The 25,894-nt window shown below is 42.7% G+C and overlaps 1 protein-coding gene across 4 annotated transcripts in view; it reads right to left on the bottom strand.

The window, feature by feature from the left end:
- CHCHD3 (coiled-coil-helix-coiled-coil-helix domain containing 3) overlaps positions 1–25,894 on the bottom strand; it is a 154,838-nt gene that overhangs the window by 29,835 nt on the left and 99,109 nt on the right. For all 4 annotated transcript variants that reach the window (XM_080624510.1, XM_080624511.1, XM_080624512.1 and 1 more), the window contains one exon: positions 1,163–1,233. In XM_080624510.1, coding sequence (XP_080480636.1) covers positions 1,163–1,233 — 71 coding nt within the window. The remainder of the gene's footprint in view (positions 1–1,162; positions 1,234–25,894) is intronic.

Raw genomic sequence — 25,894 nt, 5'->3', positions numbered from 1 at the left:
GAAAAAAACAAACCCAAAGCCATTTCTTACATCTGGCATAGTAACCACTTAGAGCTATCCACATGTACTTAAAATCACAAGAAAAGCTTGTTTTGGAATAATGAAAACAAGATTAGGCAATAACTACATTTCAAAGCCTGAAAATACCCCACTGCAAGAGAGGAAGGGGAGATGTCCTCTTGATGGGAATCTTATCACATGAATGACAACAAGTAACAACGTACTGGGCTTCCTATACAGAATGGGAAACCCTTCAAATTATGCTTAAATCAGACCTTGAGTCAATGATCACCCTGCCCGTCTTGTTCAAGGGACAGACAAATTCAGTCCTCAATATATTCTGCACCACTAACCAGTACAAAGACTTTATATATACACTAGAAACTATTAAACAATTCATGATACTAAAAGACAAAATCATTATCTTACAGTTAAGAACTTCATTTATATCATTATCAGCAGCTCAAAAAGGCCTTTTCCTTTGTTGCTCATCAAAACCCAAAACAAAACACAAACCAGAGGAAAATCCCTCCATAAATCTAAAAATCTCCACAGAATAATGCATTTTATACAGCAGCTTTTGGTTACTGCAAGACTAAAAGCTTGTAAAAACTTCTCTCTGTATCCTTACTAAAATGATAAATGGAACCTTCTGTCTACCAGATGAACCAGCACAAAGGGAAGAGCCCAAGGCTAAGGGTCAGAGTCACTTTGATCCATCAATTACTGTATCTTCATTTAACTATCCTCAGCACTAATAAAACTTATTTAATTTGACCTTCTGACCACTGTTCAGGGCAAAGGGAAGTTGCTCATTTAAATCTTTCACATCATACAAACACAGGGTGAATACTACTGTAATGCAAAGCTGGAGCTACATTTTTGGTCCTCCATTAGAGGAATAAAGTTAAGGAATGGATGTTCTGTTCATATGTCTTATCAAATATTAATTAATTAGTATACTAATAACTGCACATCTAATTTCTATGCAGCTTATGGTTACTATGCCCTGGCTTCCAAAATGTACAAAACTCTTTCATTTCAACAACCAGCACAGATTGATGAGATCTGTAATAAGAGGAAGGGGAACTATGTTGCAATTTAATGTGGATAAGAACTCAATTAGGTGCCAGGTTCAAAAATAACTGGAGAAAAGACTTACTTGTACCGAGATGACACTTCATCAGCAGCTTTTTGGTATTGCTCCGTGGTAACTTTGTAGAACTGGGCACTCTGAAAAGTTGGAAGAAGAAAATAAATACAGATTTCATACAGTATTATTTATATACATGCTAGTATCTAGTAAATAAAGCTAATTTAGAATCATAGAGTAGTTAGGGTTGGAAAGGACCTTAAGATCATCCAGTTCCAACCCCCCTGCCATGGGCAGGGACACCTCACACTAAACCATGGCACCCAAGGCCTCATCCAACCTGGCCTTGAACACCACCAAGGATGGAGCATTCACAACCTCCCTGGGCAACCCATTCCAGTGCCTCACCACCCTCACAGTAAAGAATTTCTTCCTTAGATCCAATCTAAACTTCCCCTGTTTCAGTTTGAACCCGTTACCCCTTGTCCTGTCACTACAGTCCCTGATGAATAGTTTATCCACTTAAATTGCTCATAAAACCCCCCAAACCTAACCCTCAAATCAAGTACTCTATAAAGTTTCACAGACAGAATCACACAATCATAGAATCTTTTAGGTTGGAAAAGACCTGTAAGATCACTGAGTCCAACCATTAACCCAACACTGACGAGTCCACCACTAAACCGTGTTCCTAAGCACCATATCTACATGTCTTTTAGGTATCTCCATGGATGATGACTCAATGACCTTTATTTCGGTATTTGTTGACACAAGTGTTTCCTCTTGGGTCTGGAAGGTTATGCAAAAGAAATGGCTCTTAGGGAGGAAACTATAAAGAGATAATAAGAATCACATATTTAGCACTAGGTGCTGTTGGAGCCTTTCAAGCCTCTCCATTAGAAAAAACCCAATCAAAATAGTAAATCCTTACTTCTCTGCATGTTCCTGTCTGTGTTACTTACACATATATCTCTATCTAGCTTGCATTTGACAGTCGAGTCAATCTTCAAAGTTGTGCAATAAATTAACTACAGCTTTACTTTCTCTTTTGCTCTCTGCCTTGATAATGACTCCCACAGTGAGTTATTTTAATATTCCAAACTTCCAGGTCATTTCAGTCAGCTTCTAATGTAAATTTTTAAAATCAGGCAGTTTCAGAATGCATTTTCATCTCACCTAAAGCCAGGAATGCCCTTCACTCGGTACCACCAAGGCAAGACAAGATTGAAGCATCAAGCAACAGAACTTTTCAATACTTAAAAATGGCAACGTTTCTCAGGGATATAGGATACTGGGTGCCTTGGGATGCAGTCCTGAAAGGTAAAGGAGTCCAGGAAGGCTGGACATTCTTCAAGGAGGAAGTCTTCAAGGAGGAAGTCTTCAAGAAACAGGAGCAGATCATCCCTGTGTGCTGAAAGATGAGCCAGCGGATGTGGTTTAGTGGTGGACTTGGCAGTGTGAGGTTAACGGTTGGACTTGATGATCTTCAATGTCTTCTCCAACCTAAATGATTCTATGGTTCGGTATTCAAAGACAAATACGTAATGCTGTGATGCCTCATGTCTAGGTAATATATACTTGGTATTTTTCATGAGGTTTTTATGGCCTTAGCACAGTTGGACTTAAGATGTAATAACTAAGGCAACTGGCTTCACAGTTGGAGGAATAAAAGCAGTTCAAAACTTCTCCAAACCCATTTTTCAGTGGTGGGGCAAACAGGTTGTGGAGATGTATAAAGCTTTCATTGGCACTTGCAAGAACTCACCCATAGCTTTGTTACTCTTGAGTCATCCGGCATTCCATGTTAACATGGCAACAAAACTCTTCAAATCACACACATTACGTAAAGACCATTCTGAATCCTTAACAACCTACCTGTTTATACCATGGTTTAAGGTTATTTATGCCACAACATTGACCTTTAAAACATTTCACATAGAGGCATGGCACAATGCAGTCCGTGGAAAGCATAATGTCAATTTTATTTTGGGTAAAATAAGCAGACATTGATGTATGAAATAGTAACATGCCTAAAACACTGTTAGGGAATAAAATGTTAAACCCCCCCTGTAACTGGCAAGATCAGTCTTGTAATAGTCAAAGATGACGTGGTCTTCTTATCATTGGGTTAGTAAACCTGTCCTGAGCAACATTTATCAGTGCCAGAATACGTTATGAGAAATGCAATTAAGAAAGCCCACTACAGCAGAAACACAATGAGGGGAACTCCAAAAGAGGCAGCTTTATGTACAAAACCAAAAGCAAAACTCAGTTTTCCGTTCCATTTGAGGATCGCATCTCCTGAGGTTCTTCTTCATGAATTCCAATTTCGGTATGCACAGAACTCACTGAACAAAGAATCCCAACCCCAGACACAAAATTGCATTGCAAGTCTAATATTTTACCACAAATTATAACAAATTGTGTAACATCCACTGCAGGCAAAGGTCACGCACAGATCACAAAGAACACGGTGGCCTCACCGCACCTTTGTTTCGGAGGTTCAGACCTCATCATTCATTTGCACTGGAATGGAGGTTTCCACACACGTAACTTGGGGTCATTTATTTTTTCATAAATCATCGTTGGCCAGTAAGAAAATGAAAATGAAATCCTCCTCACACCAGTGACCCCCTCGCATTTACCAATCTCGGCTGCCCAATGACAGTCACATCCAGGTTCCCTGCATGTAGATGGAATCAATAGGTATGCGATTAGACAGCAGACTGACTATGGTGGGAGTGTGGACAGGTCACCGTTTGAGATGATGAATAGCTCTCTATCATCCTCCAGTCCCCTACCATGCTAACATTTACTATAATCTTATTTGGGCTGCGATTTATCTTTCTTTTCCCTGATCAATAAAGATGAACACAACAGTTGTAAGGATCGATTGCCATTTTTTATCATTTTCAAGCATGAAGGAGCATTTCTGACACAAAAACAATATTCTGAGGGTACTTGTTCTACTTTTTAATTGCAGCTCAAGTGATCACCTGAGCTGCTATGTATGCCACGAGGTTTCAGTCCCACAGTAGAGTTGAACTATCAAGAAATCCTTTATTATCTCAAAGTGTGCCGTGTTTCTTGAATCAGATCTTCCTTTGAAATTCATTCAGGTTCTTTTAGAAATATATTCTATAATCCAGAGATGAAATTTCATTTTATAAGTCCTCTCTAATCCTCAGTAAGAGTTCAGTGGTCATTCGTCTAAACAGAAAACTATAATACAGCACTGTTAACATCATATCAGTCTCCAGATAAATACATGTATGTATCCTGTGGTATATATAGTCTGCATATTCATGTACTGTTTAACTCAAGAGTGGAGATAAAAAGCTACAGGGTCCAATTCTCAGGTTAGCATCAGTGGCAAACTATCAGAGAGTAGCTGTATCAGGCTTGTAGATCTTCACAGTTCCAGTAGATATCCCAAATGCAGCTGTTTTGTCCCTAGAGTGTGCACAGGTGGGGAGGACAGAGGGAAGGGAACAGAAATGACTCCTGAAGTTCAACAAGGCAAAGCGCAAGGTCCTGCACATGGATCAGTGCAAACCCAAGCACAAATACAGGGTGGGCAGAGAAGGACTTGGGGGTGCTGGCTAATAAGAAGCTCAGCATAACCTGGCAACATCAATTGTATCCTGGGCTGCATCAAAGCAGCATGACCAGCAGGTTGAAGGAGTCAACTCTCCCCCTCTCCTCCACCCTTGTGCGATACCACCTGGAGTTCCAGTTAACTGCTCAGCATCAGTCTCCTATGCCTCTCAGTCTGACAGCATTGACACAGCACATTGTACTTGGGCTGTTCTTGCCATCTCGGCCTTGGACTGGTCAACACGTATTTTGATAGTCCAAGAGTGACAGTTCTCAAGGAATTCTGAACCTTCACCAGTGTTTGGGCAGCAACATCAAGCAGATAAATACACTGTGGGAAACACTATTCTTCTCTACTTACCCACCTGGATCTGTATGGCACAAGGATTTTGTAAGATAAGCAAAATCTGAGTCAGAGGGGGGAAACCATTGCATTAATACACATGTGAATTCACATGTTATAGGAGTATCAATTGTTCCACTGGAGAAGCTGAGTAGACTTTCCAAGGACTAGTAAAAACCAGAACCTACAAAGTATCCAAACTCTGCTTAATTCTAGCTTCCCTAAAGAAAATTCTGCAAAGGCAAAGTTACAAAGTTACCTATTAACCATCTTTTTAAATGATGTAACATTGTGTTAGTTACCATACAGGTTTTTTGAAGAACCTGCAAAATTTCACAGTGTTTAGTCAAGTGACTAATTCCATGTGTAACATTCATCTAATTGACCTGAATAGGACCTCCATGAGTTAAATTAGTTGCTTAAGTGTTTATGGCCTGAAAATCACACATAGGTTGCAACCAAATTGACTGACAAGTAGTATTTTCTATACTTTTCAATTCACAGAATCATAGAAGGGTTTGGGTTGGAAAGGACCTTAAGATCATCCAGTTCCAACCCCTTGCCATGGGCAGGGACACCTCACACTAAACCATATCACTCAAGGCTCTGCCCAACCTGGCCTTGAATGCTGCCAGGGATGGAGCATTCACAGCATCCTCGGGCAACCCATTCCAGTGTCTCACCACCCTTACAGTAAAGAACTTCTTATGTCTAACCTGAACTTCCCCTGTTTCAGTTTGAACCCACCACCTCTTGTCCTATCGCTACAGTCCCTGATGAAGAGTACCCTTCTTCTAAAAGAAAGATGGAGATGAGTTGTTCTGGAGGAGAAAGTGCCTTTTCAGAGCTCCCTTGAAAAAAGGGGAAGGAGAGAATCTTAGGCTGGCATTGTGGGAGAGAAGTTAAAGAAAAGAGGACTTGAATTCTAAATCTACCCAATTTCCCTTGAAAAACAGAGCTAGAACAAGTATAAATAATGCTATAATTCAGGTAGAGCAAAAGGAGACCTGACCACGGGCACAAGTATCTTCATCACGTTTGCCCCCAAATTAATCTTCTCTGAACAAAAGTAAGAGCAGAAGCTTCTTAAAGAGCACACTGTAGAGAAATAGGAGCAGAATTATTTTGCTAGCCAGCTCTGCTTTCAAAGGTGTGGGTAAGAAACCACATTCCTGCAGAACCTCGGGTCATCTGTTTTGCCTGCATGTGGGACCTCAAAGCACGAGAGCATTTTCGACTCGGTGCTGAAAATCTTCAGATTTGCAGCCAGGGAAAGTTCTGAAAGCTCTTGTGCCATCCAAGCTGATAAAAGGTTATCAAAAGAACCCGGGGAACTTGAGAATCCTCATTTAATTTCACTAAAGACACATCACCTGGATGCACTATTTTATTCCACATGTTCTGAGACTGTTTTTACCGCAGACGCACCGTGACTTATTTTGGCACTGAAATCTTTCTTTCAAGCACTGTGGATCTTAAAGCCATGAACAGATTCAATATAAGGCAGTAACAATCATGCAATCTATTAAATTTTTACTTTAATTTAATAGTTACGTAGTTAACAGTTTATTTGACGAAGACGCGCGACTTCCACACAAAAGAGACAAATCTGGCCTTCGCTTCAAATTAGTGCTGGGAAAGACAAAAACTGAGCACAGCTTGACTTCAGCTCAGCTCAGCACCTGCTCCACCCACCAAAGGAACCAAGAGCTTGGGCTGTTTGGCACCTTTGAGAATCAGGGGAGAAGTTTTAATTTAAAGGCTTCTTTCCCTTGTTATCCTCCCCTCAAAGCATCGGCAGGCAAAGATTATCATGTTCCCTGACTGGCGAATTGCAAAGTTTTCTTTGCTTCCTTTTTAAAGCCATTTCTGCTGCAGTTAAGCTTTCTTTTATCCCTTAATTGAACTTCAGGCCATTTCATCTCAGTATCTTTTACAAACCCATTTGGGGATAATATGAAGCATTTTGTTTTATTCATTCTGTTGACGCACAGCCTGAGATCTGTACTCCTTAAACCAAGATTTCCAACACCAGAAGGAAGGAATAGCTCTTTAAGCCTATAAAGTTGCTTCACAGATTTAAATCCAGCATCAAGGCTGACACAGATGATGTCCAGCACAGCCACTGCTGTCCAAAAAGACCTATTCCAGCAGTTGTGCACATCAAACTCATGCAGGAGCATGCTTGGGGACAGAGGACACACACTGTGAAAGGTGTATGATCACTAGATCATGTCCCACTTATACAAAGTATAAATAGACCATATTGGATAACAAAGGAAAAGGCAAGAGTAACTGTTAGAAGTACACAATGGGTGGAGAACGGATTGAGAGCAGCCCTGAGGAGAAGGAAATGGGGGTGCTGGTCAATGAGAAGCTCCCCATGACCTGGTTTCAGTGGGCACTCGAGCCCAGAACCCCCCTGTGTGCTGGGCTGCACCCCCAGAGTGCAAGCACCTCCCGTATGGAGACAGGCTGAGAACATTGAGGCTGTTGAGCCTGGAGAAGAGAAGGCTGCGTGGAGACCTCAGAGCAGCTTCCAGTGTCTGAAGGGGGCCTGCAAGGATGCTGGGGAGGGACTCTTCATCAGGGACTGTAGCGACAGGACAAGGGGTAACGGGTTCAAACTGAAACAGGGGAAGTTTAGATTGGATCTAAGGAAGAAATTCTTTACTGAGAGGGTGGTGAGGCACTGGAATGGGTTGCCCAGGGAGGCTGTGAATGCTCCATCCTTGGCAGTGTTCAAGGCCAGGTTGGATGAGGCCTTGGGTGGCATGGTTTAGTGTGGGGTGTCCCTGCCCATGGCAGGGGGGTTGGAACTGGATGATCTTAAGGTCCTTTCCAATCCTAAATGTTCTATGATTCTACGGAGCTGTTGGAGCGAGTGCAGAGGAGGCCATGGAGATGCTGCGAGGGCTGGAGCAGCTCTGCTCTGGAGCCAGGCTGAGAGAGCTGGGCTGGGTCAGCCTGGAGAAGAGAAGGATCCTGAAGGGGAGACCTTAGAGCAGCTCCAGTGCCTAAAGGGGCTGCAGGAAACCTGGAGAGGGGCTTGGGACAAGGGCCTGTAGGGACAGGCCAAGGGGAATGGCTTTAAGCTGCCAGAGGGGAGACTGAGATGAGCTCTTAGGCAGAAGCTCTTCCCTGTGAGGGTGCTGAGGCGCTGGCACAGGGTGCCCAGAGAAGCTGTGGCTGCCCCATCCCTGGCAGTGTTCAAGGCCAGGTTGGACACAGGGGCTTGGAGCAACCTGCTCTAGTGGAAGGTGTCCCTGCCCGTGGCAGGGGTTGGAACTGGATGAGCTTTGAGGTCCCTTCCAACACAAACCAGTCTGTTATTATATGAAGTATCATTAAAAACATCTAGTCATCTTTAATCAGTGAAGCTGCTACTGAAAGAAGAGGTGGAATTATGGAAGAGGAAATATCAAAAGCAGAAGACGACTGTTCTATCGTTCTACGATTCTAACATTCTATGAACATTACCTACTATAGTGTGCATATATCACAGTTCCAAATTATATTAAGTTATAGCTTTATAAATATATGACCATTTTTTACAGCATCTTTATTTGAATTAAAAAGCTCTATTTGTGTCTGAATTGATTTTAATTAGCTGTTGAAAACCAGGCATATAACGTCATACAGCTTCCTAAGTAATAATGTATCTTTATTCTACCTCAAATGCTATTAAAATGATATATGAGTGAAGCAATTTCTTCTGAAATGTCATCAGATTGGGCCTTTGCTTGAATGTGTAAGTTATTTTTCATACGAGTTATGACTTCCCTCATTTGGTCCAGCTGCACTATTCATGTAGTTCTTGTGGGTTTTGACTCCAAAGATCAAACGAAGGAAGTTCAGCTCCTCATTCAGGGAACCGATGTAACGCTTATGACTTCTGCTCTTGTTTAGGTTTCCAGGTGCTATTATGAGCTCCTTTCGAGGGGTCTGGTTGCCTTCATTGGAACTGTCATGAGAACCCACTGGGTGGACAAGAAAGTTCTCTGTCCCTGTCCTAAGGTTGAAAATAATAAGGATTGTAGGAAAATCTATTCAAATGGAGCATCTTTCCATAAAGGAATGGTTGCTGCCCAAAGGAAACCAGGATTTGAATTCTGAACTGCAGCATAAAAGTAACCTTCAGAGAAGCACCCAAAAGATCCCTCAATGAGAGACTTCGACCATGTAATGAGGATGTTCAGGACAACACAGGAATAGACTAAAGATGCATGGACAGATCAGGGGATGTGCTTTCATAGCAGAGGAGAACTTTTTATGTGCAAGAAGTGGGAACAGCAGCTGTAAGGCAGTGAGAAAGAAGACAAACTGGAAGAGAAGCCCCATGATTAAAATTCCCTTCAGGGTAGTGATCTGGTTTCCTGGACTAAGCCTACAAAGGATATCTGGGCAGTAAGAAAGTTAAGGCTAAGGCTGACTTTCAGGATTTTGGTGGAGTTTGTCTGAAGCTACTTATTTCCTGTATAGGCTCAAATTCACCCTCTCTTCTGCCCTTTTAGCCCTTTATAAAACCTCATCTGCCTCTTCTGTCCTGGAGGAAATTGGCTCTAGATGAGAGTCCTCCTCTGATAGATGTCTGACCTATTAGGGATTGAAGGAAGGACTCTGGACACCCATGCCACCAGACAGCCATCTAAAGAGAGAGAAAACAGCAAACAGGTATCCAAAACAGTGCTGAAGATGCCAGAGACCCACTCAAACACAGGAAGCCAAGGAGAAACACAAGCTGCATCTTGACAAATACTCGTCGAGAAAACAATTCACTTCCCAGCAATCATTTGATTCCATGATGTGTGTGTTTGTGGAAGGCAAACACTCAGTGCGCAGCAAGTGGGGCAAAGCACTTAACTCAGTTATCAGCAGAAAATGGGGGAAATAGCATATTCTTTGACCTTTTCTTTTACATTTCCATTTCTGTTTTTCAGGCACCAGTAACTAATACCTTTAACTGCAGCTATTAATGTCTCTGAAGTTTCTCCCAAGATATGCTTCACTTCACTGTTCTGCCCTGGTAGAACATTGATCTCTACTTTGTTAACACTCAGAGCTGCCAAAGAAAATGAAAACCTTTGTGAAAAGGACAAATCTATTCAAAGTTCTCACAGGTATTCAGCCAGGCATCTAATCTGCATGTAATTGTGGTACGGCCTTTAATACAAATGTTCTCAACCTTGGAGATGCAAGTGTAAACGCACAACTGTATTTACATCTCCTGCTGATGACAAGATGCCACATCTAAATGATTCCTATTTACAACTTCCCTTCTCAGTCTCTCCCCTTTTCACTGTTACACAGTATCAATTACATTCTCCCTAAGGTACCAATGGGTATTATTTCTCCACGTCCTAAAGCAAACCTCCATCCCCAAAATGGCACAGGAACGTGGGAAGTTGCCAACCACCAAGGCACATTGGAATGGGTATTGTTGCTTCCAGAGGTGACTGCCAAGAAATCTAAGTTGACAAATCCTTTCTGTCAGTGGTACCAGGTACAGACTGCAGCACTAGGAATAATACATTCATAAGAGAAGACAATCTGAGGTGACCCAGGAAGATGGTTTTGCAAACCTGTGGCAGAGATAGCGCTGTGTTCAATGTAGCTCTACTACAGCAGCTGTATTTTTAAGTTCATGCTCCTCATCCTCTGCACATAGAGAATTATCTGGGAAAATCACTTGAAATACTACCTGTTTCAAAGTCATTTTGCACAGCTTTCAAAGGCAGACTGATATCCCAGTTAAGTGGTCAAAAGAGTAAGAGAAAATTGCTTTTCTGTGAATTATGGGTGAAAATGTGGCTGGATCATCAGGCTCTACTTGGAGGCCAGCTACACGCAGAGTTCCTCAGGGGTCTATACTGCACCCGTCCCTGTTTTAACATCTTTATCCATGACCTGAAGATGGAATGCATGCTTACCAAGTTTTCAAGAGACACCAAATTGGGGCACATGCCCTACAAGAAGCCAAGGAAACATGACCTTTTTAGCCCAGAGAAGAGTAAGACCTGGGGGAACTTAACAGTAGCTTTAAAAGCCCTTAGAGAAGTTTATCAACAAGATGGAGACAGGCTCTTTACTGATGTGCAGTGGGAGAACAAGAGACAGTGGTTGTAAATCAAAACAGTAGAGGTTCAAAATAGATATAAGGAAAAATACTTCCCTCCAAGGATTAATAAACAGAGGGACAGGGATCTGCAGAGGTTGTGCTATCTCTAGCCTTGCAGGTCATCAAAGATGCAAGTGGACAGAGCCCTCAACAACCTCACCTGCCTCAGTGTTGATCCTGCTTTGAGAAAGAGGCTGGACCTTCCAAGGCCCCTTCCAGTCTGAATAATCCTATGGGTATATATACTTGCAGTCGGTGATGTATATCCGACATCAGAATGAAAATCTCCTTTGGCTCGTAGATGTGCAATCTGCTCCGCAGCTGTACGTGAGATTCATCTTGTGGCAGAAGCCCAACATAAAGAATCACAGATTAGCTCTATCTTCTTTCAAATAAATGGAAAATAGCTGGGTTTAGCTTTGTTTATTAGATCTACCACTATCACTGCTCAGTCAGATTGGTTGCCTGAGGGCATAATGAGTGGAAGATTACCATTTTCTGAAAAGCACAATGCTGTCACAAAGAACACTTTAATGCACCAATCCTCAAGAGATCAAGAATAAAGTTCTGGAAAGAAATGCTAAAATATTCCATCTCTTTTAACGCAATAGCCCTGGCGAAACTGTCACCATGCAGGCTTGGTCCTGTCTCCCTATCACAGCTTCAAGGTGTTTTGTCTGAACTGATATCAGGTTGTGGTGACTTTTCTCAGGTAACCATCTCAGCACAGGGAATGCCAATACTGAAACTCATGAACAAGTTTGATGCTACCGAACTCCTCGTATGGTGGAATTATGAGCTGCAGTATCCAAGTAAGATAAGCTTATTATTCAGGATCACTTTAATATAACATGAGCCAGCTTCAGTGTGCGCTCGCAGCCCAGAAAGCCAACCGTATCCTGGGCTGCATCGAGAGGAGCGTGACCAGCAGGTCGAAGGAGGTGATCCTGCCCCTCTACTCTGCTCTCGTGAGACCTCACTTGGAGCATTGTGTGCAGTTCTGGTGTCCTCAACATAAAAAGGACATGGAACTGTTGGAACAAGTCCAGAGGAGGGCCACGAGGATGATCAGGGGCTGAAGCAGCTCCCATAGGGAGACAGGCTGAGAACATTGGAGCTTTTCCACCTGGAGAAGAGAAGCTGTGTGGAGACCTCGGAGCAGCTTCCAGTGTCTGAAGGGGGCTACAAGGATGCTGGGGAGGGACTCTTCATCAGGGACTGTAGTGATAGCACAAGGGATAATGGGTTCAAACTTAAACAGGGGAAGTTTAGATTGGATATAAGGAAGAAATTCTTTACTGAGAGGGTGGTGAGGTGCTGGAATGGGTTGCCCAAGGAAGTGAATGCTCCATCCCTGGCAGTGTTCAAGGCCAGGCTGGATGAAGTCTTGGGTGACATGGTTTAGTGTGCGGTGTCCCTGCCCATGGCAGGGGGGTTGGAACTGGATAATCTTAAGGTCCTTTCCAACCCTAACTATTCTACGATTCAAATATTTGTATTTGGTCAGACCAACAGCCTTCTTCAGATATTGCTGGCACAAATACTCTAAATATTGTTATCTAGCTGTCTACATCACTGTCAGGTGAAAGGCTTCTGATGATGTCAGGACCTGCAGGTCAGTAAAGAGGAGGTGAATATGAAGAGATCATCTTTTCAGTGTGCAAAGTTCACAATCCGTGCCAAACCACCTACAAGGTGTCAAAGCGAAGTCTTTCAATCACAACCTATCAACTGACTGACAGCTGATGCCATACAAGATCTAAGCAAAACTACTTATCAATAACAGGTTTTGGTGATTCTAAAGTGCTTCAAGGATGGTCTTTTGCAGCTGCTTTGAACACCACGTGTGAGCAGTGAGGAGACACCAGGACTAGTACAACAAGAAAGCTAAGGGTATAAAAGACTGCTTGGTGAAAAACTTTGTATGTATTTGTTTGGATGAGGGATAAGCACCTGAATCCAAGAAAACTACATTTTACACTCACTCTAGATAGAGAACTATGCTCACATTTAGTGAAGCAAGAAACTAAACAAGCTCTGAACGTGTTTAAATCAAACTGATGTGGTAAATTCTCTATGTTCTTACAACAGTGTGTCCCAGCAGACCCATTCTGCTCAGAAACAGCCTTCTGAAAGAAAAGCAGCCAAAACCAAGGCAGGTGGCCTCCTCACTCAAAAACCTGCTAAAAAATACAGGAACTAGGAAAAGAAACCTATTAAGTGTCTCAGCATGCCATAGTGTAATCATCAGCACCGAATACATTGCTCTGGAAGTTAAAAACATGGGTCTACTGCTCTCAAGTAATAAGGCAACATGTCACAGAACTCCTACAGCTGGATGATACGTTAGGCTAAATAATTCAAATGCAGACCTCTGAAAACAGTCATAACTTATAACTATGTTTTGTGACCTCGAGAGATGATTCCCTCTATTTACTGGGCTTCTTTTTCCTGCATTCTTGGCAGGTGCTGTTTATTCCTACTCTCCATTTCTATTCTCCCTCCTGCAGCGCTCAGTGCATCTTCCGAGGCAGAGCCGTTCCTGTGCCTTTCAGCCATCCCACACAGGTATTTAGTGTATGTTCTGGCCTACATATGTGTATTCTCCCACTGTTCTTCATTTCTACTTTCCATTTTAAGTGATCACTTGTGCTATACACCTGTATTTCTCCAGACATCCACCGCCTTTCACCGCTGAACAGCTTTTTAGTTGCCTTGTGAGAACACACTCTGTTACAGATGTAGTGTCTTCCCCCCAGCATCCACTTACTCTGGCAAATGTTGTGAAGCTGTTATGAAGCAGGTCTGCTAATCCTTCTATCCATGTTGGCCTTTGTCTCTTTAGGATGGGTAACTCAACCACAGTCCCTGGAGGGATTTAAAAGACATGTAGACATGGTGCTTAGGGCCATGGTTACTGGCAGCCTTGCAATGTTAGGTTAACAGTTGGACTCAATGATCTTAAAGGTCTTTTCCAACCTAACCAATTCTATGATTGACCATGCCTAACCTCAGCTACTTATAGGTAAATATTTAAAACTATTGTTCCTTAGTTCCTTCCTTCCTAGTTTGTTAACTACGTTAATGGACAGCAAAATATTCCCTCTCTAAACTGATGAGATGGTTTGACCAGACTTCAGTAGTATCTATCACCAGCAGCTACTGAGTGAAACCAGCTGCTTAATGCAGACTAGATGTTTCCACTGTAAGCTAAGTGACTGAAAATGCATCAGTGCCACAGACTCTCACCAAGGAGAATATACAAAGAAATTGTAATTTAGACCAACTTCTCTGCGGCAATTACTCTGTTACACACTTGCGCTACGCCAATGTAACAGCAAAATAACACATAACAACTGAGAGAAGAGCTACACATAGAAGTTCTTTTCAAAACAGCAGAAACCCAACAGCAATCATTTATAGTTCTCCTTTATTCCTTACAGCAACAGGTCTAGCTAGATAAATCATACCTCTGTATCGATTAACACAGTTGCCTGATAAATATACGGAAGTACCTGCCAGTTTTGATTCTTGCATTTCATTCTACATAACAAGTTATGGGTATAATCACGTATGGGAGCATTCAGAATGCACTTGATATAGTCAATATTTCTTCTCTTCTTTTTTTCCCTCCACAGTACCAAAGCTACACAACAAAAGCTTCCATATCTTTGATTTGGTCAGCTACCTTAAACCCGTTATGGGAGAAACATCCATTTTCCTATTACAAGATCTAAAAAGAGCTTGTAGGATCTATACCATTGTAAGCTTACTGAATACTACAGAGCAGCTCTTTGCAATGCTGTGTGCACGGCTGTAATTATGCATTAATTTTCTCCTTGTAACAAGTGAATCTGTAGCTTTATATTGTTCACTCAGAATATAGGAGGCACCTTCAGAGGCCGCTCATTCCACCCTCCTAGCTCAAATCACGTCCAACGAGACCAAGTTGCTCAGGACCTTGCCCACATGAGTCTTGAACACCTCCAAGAATGATTCCTCATTTATAGTAAACCTGTCTCCTGTGGATTATGCCACCAGGAATTGTATTTATGGTACCTGCACACTGAAGCTTTCCATTTACTCCATCTCCACCTCCATACTATTTCTGAAAGCCTGGACAAGAAGAGAAGTAAAATCCTGCCAGTAAACTCAGAACCACATGAAAATAAGTTCATGTATCTCAAAACTTGTTTTAATTGCATCAAGTAGTCAAATAAAAGGACACTGCATGGCCCTTCAAATATGGTCATAGAATAGAAACACAGAATGGACTGGGTTAGAAAGGATCTTAAGATCATCCAGTTCCAGCCCCACTGGCATGGGCAATAAATCCTTGGTCTGTTAACCACTGGTAAAACTCCCACTCCAAACACATTCCACACACCGTATGGTACAAACACACATAGCACCTTAGGCTTCATTTCCCAATAAGAAAGCACAGGTCTCGTAAGGCTCTTTCAAGTTTTTATGAAGTTCTTCCAGTTTTACAGGTACCTGAAATCATCTCTTGTCAGTTCATGGCAACAATTCAAAGACAAAAACCCACTGCAGTTTTCCACATTTAAAAGGGTCATTTTCTGCTTTTGAGAAAGCATTAAAAGAAAAACCCATCACATTTTCTAACAAAAGGAAGCCCAACCTCCACTGTTACCAATAATTCACCTTACCTACACACAGCAATATGTTGTTTTGCTCAGTGAAAGCCTGCTCAGCTGCAAGAGATTCTCAAGCCTACAGCATCCTGCACCTTCTTTTAAACATATAATAAAGGAAAGCTCCAAGAAATTAAGTGACAGTAGTGGCAGTAAATTCTTAAGAAGGAAGGAAGATAATGAAAGCTGTTTGAAAAGTGCAATGAATACAGTATGCTGTGGATTCATTTCAAGGGGTGTGCTGCACTGGCAATGTGTTATTTGGTAGGGTTATGTCAAAAAAAGAAGAATGTATTTATTCACTGGTATTAAAGAAGACAGCCAAGATACCAACAGTGTTTCCTATAGACACACTAAACTGAATGGCTTCATCTACAGGAAACTGTATGAGGTCTTAAATAAGGAGAGACAGAGCTGCTGAGTGCCTGACACACAGGGTAGGAATGGTACTTCCTGAAAAAGGGCTCCTGGTCTCCTGATTTAATACCATGGCTCTTCTCTTATTCCAAAGTATATAAAGCATCTAAAGCTTTTCTTTTCTTCTTATGCTTGACTGAACAATACACAGCTTCTAAAAAAGGATTATGGAGATGCTGTGAGGGCTGGAGCTCTGCTCTGGAGCCAGGCTGAGAGAGCTGGGCTGGGTCAGCCTGGAGAAGAGAAGGATCCTGAAGGGGAGACCTTAGAGCAGCTCCAGTGCCTAAAGGGGCTGCAGGAAAGCTGGAGAGGGGCTTGGGACAAGGGCCTGTAGGGACAGGCCAAGGGGAATGGCTTTAAGCTGCCAGAGGGGAGACTGAGATGAGCTCTTAGGCAGAAGCTCTTCCCTGTGAGGGTGCTGAGGCACTGGCACAGGGTGCCCAGAGAAGCTGTGGCTGCCCCATCCCTGGCAGTGTTCAAGGCCAGGTTGGACACAGGGGCTTGGAGCAACCTGCTCTAGTGGAAGGTGTCCCTGCCCATGGAAGGGGTTGGAACTGGATGAGCTTCAAGGTCCCTTCCAACAGAAACTGGCCTGTTCAACAGGTTAAGCAAGACAAGAGGAACTCAAAATCATACCTTCATAATTCTAAACATTTTGTAGGATCAAATGGTTCATAAATAAGACTGCAGATTTTAACTCATTTCTCCAGGCAATTAATTGTGCAGTATCTCCTATAGAACTTAACAGAGAATTCACTCTCAACATATTTGGTGATTGATCTGTTCTTTCCTTGCTCAGAGAAACTGAGGCCATGAAAAAATGGTGAATTTTCAAGGCATGAGACAGAAGCAGAACATTCAGATTTTCTGTTCAAACATTTACTCATCACTCAAAGGCTGAATAGCCGTTTATTAAACTAAACAGAGGCACCTTCTATAACACAGGTCAAAATGCAAGTATTTATACCTGTGGAAAGCAGTAATTACAGTTTACAGCATATTACTGGTGCCAGGCACTACGATGTTTCTACTTTGGAGAACTGGAGGGTGAGGAGGATTAACTACTTAAAACAGTAGCAAACTTGGCACCAACAAACATCTGAGCTGGCACAGAGCAACAATTATCTGCAATGCTTTTAAAAATACATATGGTCTCAAACACCCCAAACCATATTCTGTATTCTTGTTACAGTCTATTAGGAATGAGGAATATCTTCTTTGAGCTTTGATAAATGTATAGACAAACACACAATAGATTTTGTTGCAGGAAAAGACATCTTTAACCGGGTTATAGTGGTACCAGATATGGAAAACATCAAAATGTTATTAAGGTAAGACATTTAAATAACATCTAATTCTTTTCTCAGGATTAAGACATATGTTTGAACTCCTCTGCTATGGTTTATTTGAACTGCTTCCTAATTACTGCAGCTCTGTTTGTGTGCTGTAGTGTGCATAAATCCATATTCCTATGGGATGACAGCCCACGTAATGTAAAGGGTTAAGCTCTGACATGGGGGGAAAAAACCATAAAGATTTCAAAAGTGGCAGGAGAGTGTCTGCTCGTTTCAAACACATGATTATCTCCCCATATTTCAAAAGGAAAGGCCTTCTGAGGCAGAGAAATATGCATGTGAATAGAAACATATTGAAAAGTCGCAGCATTCAGGTATAATGCTTTTCAGTTCGAAAGGCAGAAGATGGGGGAACTTTCAATTCTCTCTGACATGTTTAAAGAGCTGAACATGCCACCAGCCTGGTATTATCATTTCTGTCCCTTCTCCCAACTGCTGATGGCTTCCCACCTCTTTTCCTAAGCCGTGTTGATATCCCAATTAAAAACAAGAGCAACAGCGATCCCTTCTGCAGCTGAGCTGGATCTATTTCATACAGAGCATGTTATCAGACACAGACCCATAAACAGCCTGAAAACCAGTTAAAATAGAATATGGGGGAGAAGAAACCTTCACCTTGGAAGTATTAGTGTAAAAATGACACATTATTTTTCCAGGAAGGATCTCACAAACACAGAAACTCAATGCCATCTATCTCATCCCTTCTGAAGGAATGGGGAGTCAGGGATTTTAAAGGAATCTGGGTAATGCCCGAGACTAATTGGTTTTGTTCTCTTTAAAGCAAAAACTTGGCTGCAAAGAAGCTGTCACCAAGTCCATTATTCTGATTGTCTTTCTTCTCTCGTATTTTCCCTAGTCTTCTTCCTATAAACCCTTCTGGTTATCTTGATTCTGAGTTCCTTCTCCCACCTTTAAAGCCCAATACTTTTAATTTCTGGAGAGTTCCACGGAATACAGAAAAATATGGAAATCCGCATTTCTATACTGAATTCTCAATACAGGAAAAGACTTTATCTTTCACTCCTGTGGCAAAGCCTGGCCAAGGCTGAGATCCGTGCCACCAACACTGTTGTAACACAACCTGGTACATCTGTCTTCCCCTCTCTGCAGGAGGCTTAAAATGCGATCGGCACCCTAAGACTTCAGTTCAACTGGGACATCTAGTCCAGGTCATGGCTTGCCTAGAAAGCTTGGACCAGGTGATCCTTGAGGTCCCTTCCAACCTGGGATTCTGTGATGCTATAGCTCTTACTGTGGTCACGTTCTCCCTGACATTAAGAACCCCTTGCACATGACGAACACAATCAAATGACGATGAGAAAGACAACGCACTTGCATCAGGACACTAACACAGTAAGGAGCAGTGATTTCCTCAAGCATGGTGTTATCTGTGTCCCTCTCACAAAGCCATCCCAGGCAGCAGCATTCTCTGTGCTTACCCTCAGTACAGGAAAGACATGGACCTGTTGGAGGGGGTCCAGAGCAGGGCCACGGAAATGATCAGAGGGATGGAGCACCTCTCCTGTGACAGAAGGCTGAGAGAGATTTCCCTGGAGAAGAGAAGGCTCCAGGGAGACTTTACTGTGGCCCTTCAGTTCTTAAAGGGGCCTATAATAAAGATAGAGAGAGGCTTTTTAGCAGGGCCGGCTGTGATAGGATGAGAGGTGATGGTTTCAAACTGACAGAGGGGAAATTCAGGCTGGATGTGAGGAAGAAATTCTTTACATTGAGGGTGGTGAAACACTGGCACAGGTTGCCCAGAGAGGTGAGGGATGCCCCATCCCTGAAGACATTCAAGGCCAGACTGGATGTGGTTCTGGGCAACCAGATCTATTGAAGATGTCCCTGCTCATGGCAGGGGGGTTGGATTAGATGAGCTTTGAAAGTCCCTTCCAATGCAAACCAGTCTATGATTCTACCCTACAGAAACAAGGATGAAATCCGCGGTCCCTTTGCCCTATCTGCACACATACACACACATGGTGAACCATCCAAACCTCTCACGGAAAAGGCTGTGCCTGAATCACAGCTTATTGTTCAGTGAACCTAAACCAGCCTCACAATATCCATCAGCTCCAGATGTCAATGGCCTGTCCCTAGCCCCATGTTCCAGCAGCTCCTCACAGAGCCCTCTCCCACCGACAGCCAAGTTATTCAGAAATGGTTTGTCAACTCAGATTGGCTTGATCATTTATTTCCCAAATTCCTTTTCCCATCATTTACTCATTATACGCCTCCTCCTGATATAAGAGGACATTTATTAGCTTCTGCGTTTATTGTGCTGGCAAACAGAAACATTCCGCAGCATTTCCTAGGGATTCTCTCATTTATCTATCGGTTACAGGGCTGAAGTATTTTTAGGGGCAGGAAAAATTAAAATATCACTCAGAGTGACAGCAGTGAAAATGAAGCTGGTGTGTGCTCAGGAAGGTTATTGCAGCCTTTAGCTTTACAAGGCTATTTACAACAACGTATGGAACATTTCACATCAACATTATTGCTTTACAATGGGAAAAATCTCTAGCTACTGCTTAGGCAGGAAAAGGACTCATAAAATCACAGAATCATCAAATCACAGAAACATAACATTGTTCAGGTTGGAAAAGACCTTTAAGACCATCGATTCCAACCATTCCCCAGCACTGCCAAGGCCACCACTAACCCACGGCACCAAGCACCGAGTCTACAGTCTTTTAAGTATCGCCACAGGGACGGTGACTGCAGCCCTGCCCTGGGCAGCCTGTGCCAATGCCTGAGCACCCTTTGGGGAAGGAATTGTTCCTCAGCTCCATCTAAACCTGCCCTGGTGCAGCTTGAGGCCGGTTCCTCTTGTCCCATCCCTTGTTCCTTGGGAGCAGAGCCCAGCCCCTCCTGGCTCCATCCTCCTCTCAGGCAGTTGTAGGGAGCCATCAGGTCCCCCCTGAGCCTTCTCTTCTCCAGACTGAACCCCCCAGGTCCCTCAGCCCTTCCCCATCACACTGTGCTCCAGGCCCTGCACCAGCTCCGTTGCCCTTCTCTGGCCCCGCTCCAGCACCTCAATGTCTCTCTTGTAGTGAGGGGCCCAGAGCTGAACACAGGATTGGAGGTGCAGCCTCACCAGTGCCCAGTGAAGGGGCACAACCACTGCCCTGGCCCTGCTGCCGCACTGGTGCTGGTACAGGCCAGGATGCTGGTAGCCTCTTGGCTGCCTGGGCACAAGCTGCTCATGTTCAGCTCCATCAGCACCCCCAGGACTGCAGGTCCTTCTCCTTCAGCAGCTTTCCAGCCACTGTTGCCCAAACCTGTAGCATTGCATGGGGTTGTTGTGACCCAAGTGCAGGATACGGCACTGAACCTTGATGAACCTCATACAACCAACCCTGGCTCATGGATCCAGCCTGTCCAGATCCCTCTGCAGAGCCTTCCTACCCTCCAGCAGCTCAACACTTACACCCAACTTGGTGTCATCATTTTAAAGAGAAAAGGTGCTCAGAGAATGCTTTAATGCACAGAATGTCATTAATACATCTTTAAATGGAAAGTACACTTAAATTAGGTACTTGCATGAAGGACAGAGAATAGAAAGTATGTGAAAACAGAGACTGGTCTGAATTCCACTGTTTTACATCCAAAGCTCAGCTTGCCCAAAGAAAAATTACTGGCAATTAAAGTTTAAATATATTAAAAAGATAAATATGTTCAAAGGAAAATATTTCTATCAGATTCCCATGAAGCTGAAAGAGCCTAAAGGATTATCTCTGGGGAGTTATTCCAAGTCTCATGGAAGCAGTAAATTCTCTAGATTTAGTTATATCTATATACATATAACCAAAACCTCTAGAAGGAATCCTAAAAATTCAGTTTTACTGCTCAAGTGGTTCAATTTAGAGGGGCAGTACTGTCTTAATGTACTACCTTGAGAAAGAAATCCAAGCAAACCATCTCACTGAGTGTTGTTTTAATACAGTGTTCATTCGGTACAGTATTTGTTCCCAAACTTCAACTTCTGTCAAGGAAAGCGGGTGGGAGGAGGGAACAGACCTGGGTGAAATGAAAGCTGCTTATTCATTAACTCCCCATATGTTAAAACATTTTGCCACATCCCATGAATACGCTCAGCTCTCTCTTTTAACATTCAAATGACAAATTGCTTTGGTTTGTTCCATTTTGCCTATTAAAATTTCTCTCTCCTGATAGTTTTCTTTGCTTCTTAAGAAGGAGAAAAGGGAAAAGCAAAGCTGAAAAGATAACTGCAAACAGATGTGGACACAAGTGCTAAAGGAGTCTTAGGCAATGGTGACATCTTTAACTGTAAGAATCCACTAGTTTGTATTCATAAAAGTGAGCAGTGCTGGATGAACAGCCTGCCCAGCCTTGTTTGGATCCAGTACTTGCTTCTGTGGAACAGCAATCCCACAGGAGAGATGTGCTTGATCCCACACCACACAGTCAGGCCCCGCTTGCTGTGATTTCCAGTCCTTCCATCAGACAAGGCAAGCAGTCGCAGAGGAAAGGTGTTATGCAGCCCTCCTGACAGCATGATTTCGGACACAGGAATAAAGAGGGAGAGTGAAGGAGCTGCCCGACATGCTGCTTTCCAACAGCTTTGGTTTTTGATATTGCCTCATACGTTAGAATCAGAATCATTTCAGTTGGCAAGGACCTTAAAGCTCATCCAGCTCCAACCCCTGCCACGGGCAGGGACACCTTCCACTAGAGCAGCTTGCTCCAAGCCCCTGTGTCCAACCTGGCCTTGAACACTGCCAGGGATGGGGCAGCCACAGCTTCTCTGGGCACCCTGGGCCAGCGCCTCAGCACCCTCATCTGTACTTTTCATTTATGGAAGGCACACGTTTATGTGTTCAGACTTCACAAGCACCAAAGTGACTTTAACACAAACTGAAACTCCCTCAGGGAAAAATAATGATTAGTGATGACTAGTTCTCATGGGACCATAAATAAATTCCTGGTTTTTAAGTATAGCAGGAGGTCAGTAAATGCCGAGATCTGGAGCAGTGATAATTGTATACTTGAGGAAAAGTTAAGGATAAAGGACCCATAATTCAAGCAGTGAGGACTTAAGAGCTGCAGGAACAGAAACGGGCTTTTGAAAGAACTAATCTTCACAAAGCTAGATGATAGCTGGATAAACACAAAAAACGATATAAATAGCCAATTCCTGAAAAATATGATTTCCCTGTTTCTTGGGTGAGTAAATCCCCTATTAACTACCAAAATCCCCAAGAGTTTCAATTGTAAAGGTTTTGAGCATCCTTATTTCCAGTCAACGTGTATCCCACCTCTCTGAGTGTATCTCTGCGTAATACAGACAGTACAACCACTTCAAAAAGCATCTTTCCCCATATCAGAGGCAATATCAGTGCCAAAATTCTGTAGGAAATTACACTGGGGCATCCTATAGGCAAAAAAAAAGAGACTTCAGGATGAATTTAGAAGTGCAATTTAGGCCAAAAAGCAGAATGAAATATAGCAGGAAGAGTGGAGGGGGTTGGAACTAGATGATATTATGCTCCTTTCCAATCCTAACCATTCTATGATCATGTATCAGAGTCAGTTCTGGCCAGATATGCAAGAAAAACGTAGTAAACCAGAAGAAACTTGGGAAAAGAAGGTTGCAAGAATGATGACGGGTTACAGAGAGATACTGATGGAGATAAAAGAAAGGAACAAAACCTATAACTGTATTATGAAAAGTACAGAGTATTAGAAAAGTCTTTAAAGATCACATAGAGACATCCCTGATGCAGGACTAAGTTATTAGTTTGCATCCAGTGCACCATTATCCTTTGGTCTTCTGCAAAACAAAACCATGGAATTATTCAGCATTTGCCCCAAACTATAACTACAAACAAAGCAAAAACCATCCCAAACCACGGGTTTGCATGCAAAGAGGGTTGCAAACGACCTATGTGAAACTAGTTATTTGTTAGAAGTTATCAGGTGTCCTACTGCACATGGGCAAAAATAACGGCATATTAGTTATCGCACTACTTCGGGTCTCTATTTATCTAAAGTCAGCCATACAGAATGGGAAACTAATCTATAAGCAAACATTTAGAGAAACATCAATACTACTATTCAATGTGGAGCAATTCCTTATTTTGTTATTAAGCAGCATTCCAGCGTTGCTATTGATTGGATATGTGACAGTGAAAGGTGAGAGTGAAAAAGGTATGTTTAATGGGAAAAATGTCTCAGAAGAAAACACTGTGTATTTGGTGGGCTTAGGGAAGAGAAATAGATGGGTGAGGTATGTGTTTAATAACAAATATCTTATCTACTTATTCATATATAGTAAATAAGAGAGAATGAGCAGGAGAAAAATAAACCCAAGGCTTAAAACCAAGTGTTCCAAGCACTGGCTGTGGCTCAGCAAGATACGGTGGTAGTGCATTAATGCAGCACTTCAGTCAGAAGGCTACGGCTCAGTCTGCCTTTGTCAATCACGTTGAGGTTTCAGATATTGTAATTGGTAGCAAGTTTCCTAATCTCAACCTGCCAGGCAAGAAGCATTCAACAAAAGCTCCAGCCCCAAAATATAATGACATTTGAAGAGAGGAATTTCTCTAATATTGGCAACACGAAGCAAGATCACAGCTTGGATTGACAGCTTTATTATGCTAAACTGACAAAAACATTACGCGCTGGTCAGTACTAAAAAGGGTGGTTTTCAGGAGCAGTGTGGCAATACAAAGCACTGGGAAACTCTGATGAACTCCTACTTTTATCTCCTTGGTGCAGCTTATGAGCTCAGACACAGGAAAGTCTCTTGGCCCAAGTACAGAATGAGATATTAAGATGTCTTGATTTTATACCCACGTCTCCAATTTGGGGAGAACAGCAGGAACCTGCTGTGGCAGCTGAATATCCATTTAAAAAGGAAAAAGATACCAATAACTTGACAGAAATAATGCAATTCATTAATAATGACATGATACAGGGTGGAATTCGCCAAATGGAAGCCATAATATGTGCTATTGCTTCCATCTGAAAAGTGGAAATGGAGTTAATGTACTGATATACAGGCCCTGCATATCAATACCTGTGTGTGTATATATATATAAACAGCTACTTGATGGGGGGGGAGAGATAAATAGATAGGCAGCCAGATAGAAACAAGAAAAAAACCACAGAGAACATCTCATAAAACCAGAAGGGGGTAGGAATGATGGAACTGTTTTCGTTCAAATCATGGATATTTAGAGACTGCTGCTACAATGACCGGTTAAAATTCAGTGTTATTGTTGAGCAAGATAACACAGGCATGCTCACTTGGAATTAAAAGAGAAGGAAAGTCTATAAATTGCCATTCAAGCAAGTCTTTTCTGAAGCACAGGAGTTTGGTTAGGTCAAAGAAAACACAGATATTACTGGAAGCATCAGTTTAAAAAGCAGAAGAAAAAGACCAAGCATTTTTAGCTGTACCACATTTGCCAAATTCAGCTGTCCAGAGAAAGGGCTATGAAGCATCTCAGTAGAGGGAGACTGGAGAAACTCTGAATGTTGAGGAAGTTACAAGAGATTCTCTCCTATGGAGCCAGGCTGAGAGAGCTGGGCTGGGTCAGCCTGGAGAAGAGAAGGATCCTGAAGGGGAGACCTGAGAGCAGCTCCAGTGCCTAAAGGGGCTGCAGGAAACCTGGAGAGGGGCTTTGGACAAGGGCCTGTAGGGACAGGACAAGGAGGAAGGGGTTCAAACTGAAACAGTGAAGATTTAAGTTGGATATAAGAAAGAAATTCTTTACTGTGAGGATGGTAAGACACTGGCACAGCGTGCCCAGAGTAGCTCTGGCAGTGTTCAAGACCAGGTTGGACACAGGGGCTTGGAGCAACCTGCTCCAGTGGAAGGTGTCCCTGCCCGTGGCAGGGGGTTGGAACTGGATGAGCTTTAAGGCACCTTTCAACCCAAACCATTCTATGATTCCTTTACAGACCACGTTATCAAAGTTGCTGGCACTGTACGTTAACAGCTGCTTTACTCATCCATGGTAAGAAAGACGCAAAGTATAAAGCAAATGTGGAACAGTGATTATTCCGGTTGCTACACATTCTGTCTAGAACAGAAATCTCTTTGAGCAGTATTTCCTATTGCAATGGGCAAATTGGAAAACCCTGCCGGTATTACATGTGTCCAACACATTGCACTTCAAAAACAAGTTGGCAACTCCGTCTGCTCTGCACCAGAGCTAATTCCATTTCTTTGCGGGAACAATGACAAAAGGTTTCCTGAGCTTTCCCTGTGTCTCTCCTAAGCGCTCAGTAGATTCTACCATCAGCCAAAACCATTGCCTAATCTGCTGGATTCAGCCTCAAGTCTCA

This window comes from Psittacula echo (genome assembly GCF_963264785.1).
Source record: "Psittacula echo genome assembly, chromosome: 1".
Lineage (NCBI taxonomy): Eukaryota > Metazoa > Chordata > Aves > Psittaciformes > Psittacidae > Psittacula > Psittacula echo.
The sequence above is the reverse complement of the archived record's forward strand: the minus strand, read 5'-3'. Positions and strand labels throughout refer to the sequence as shown.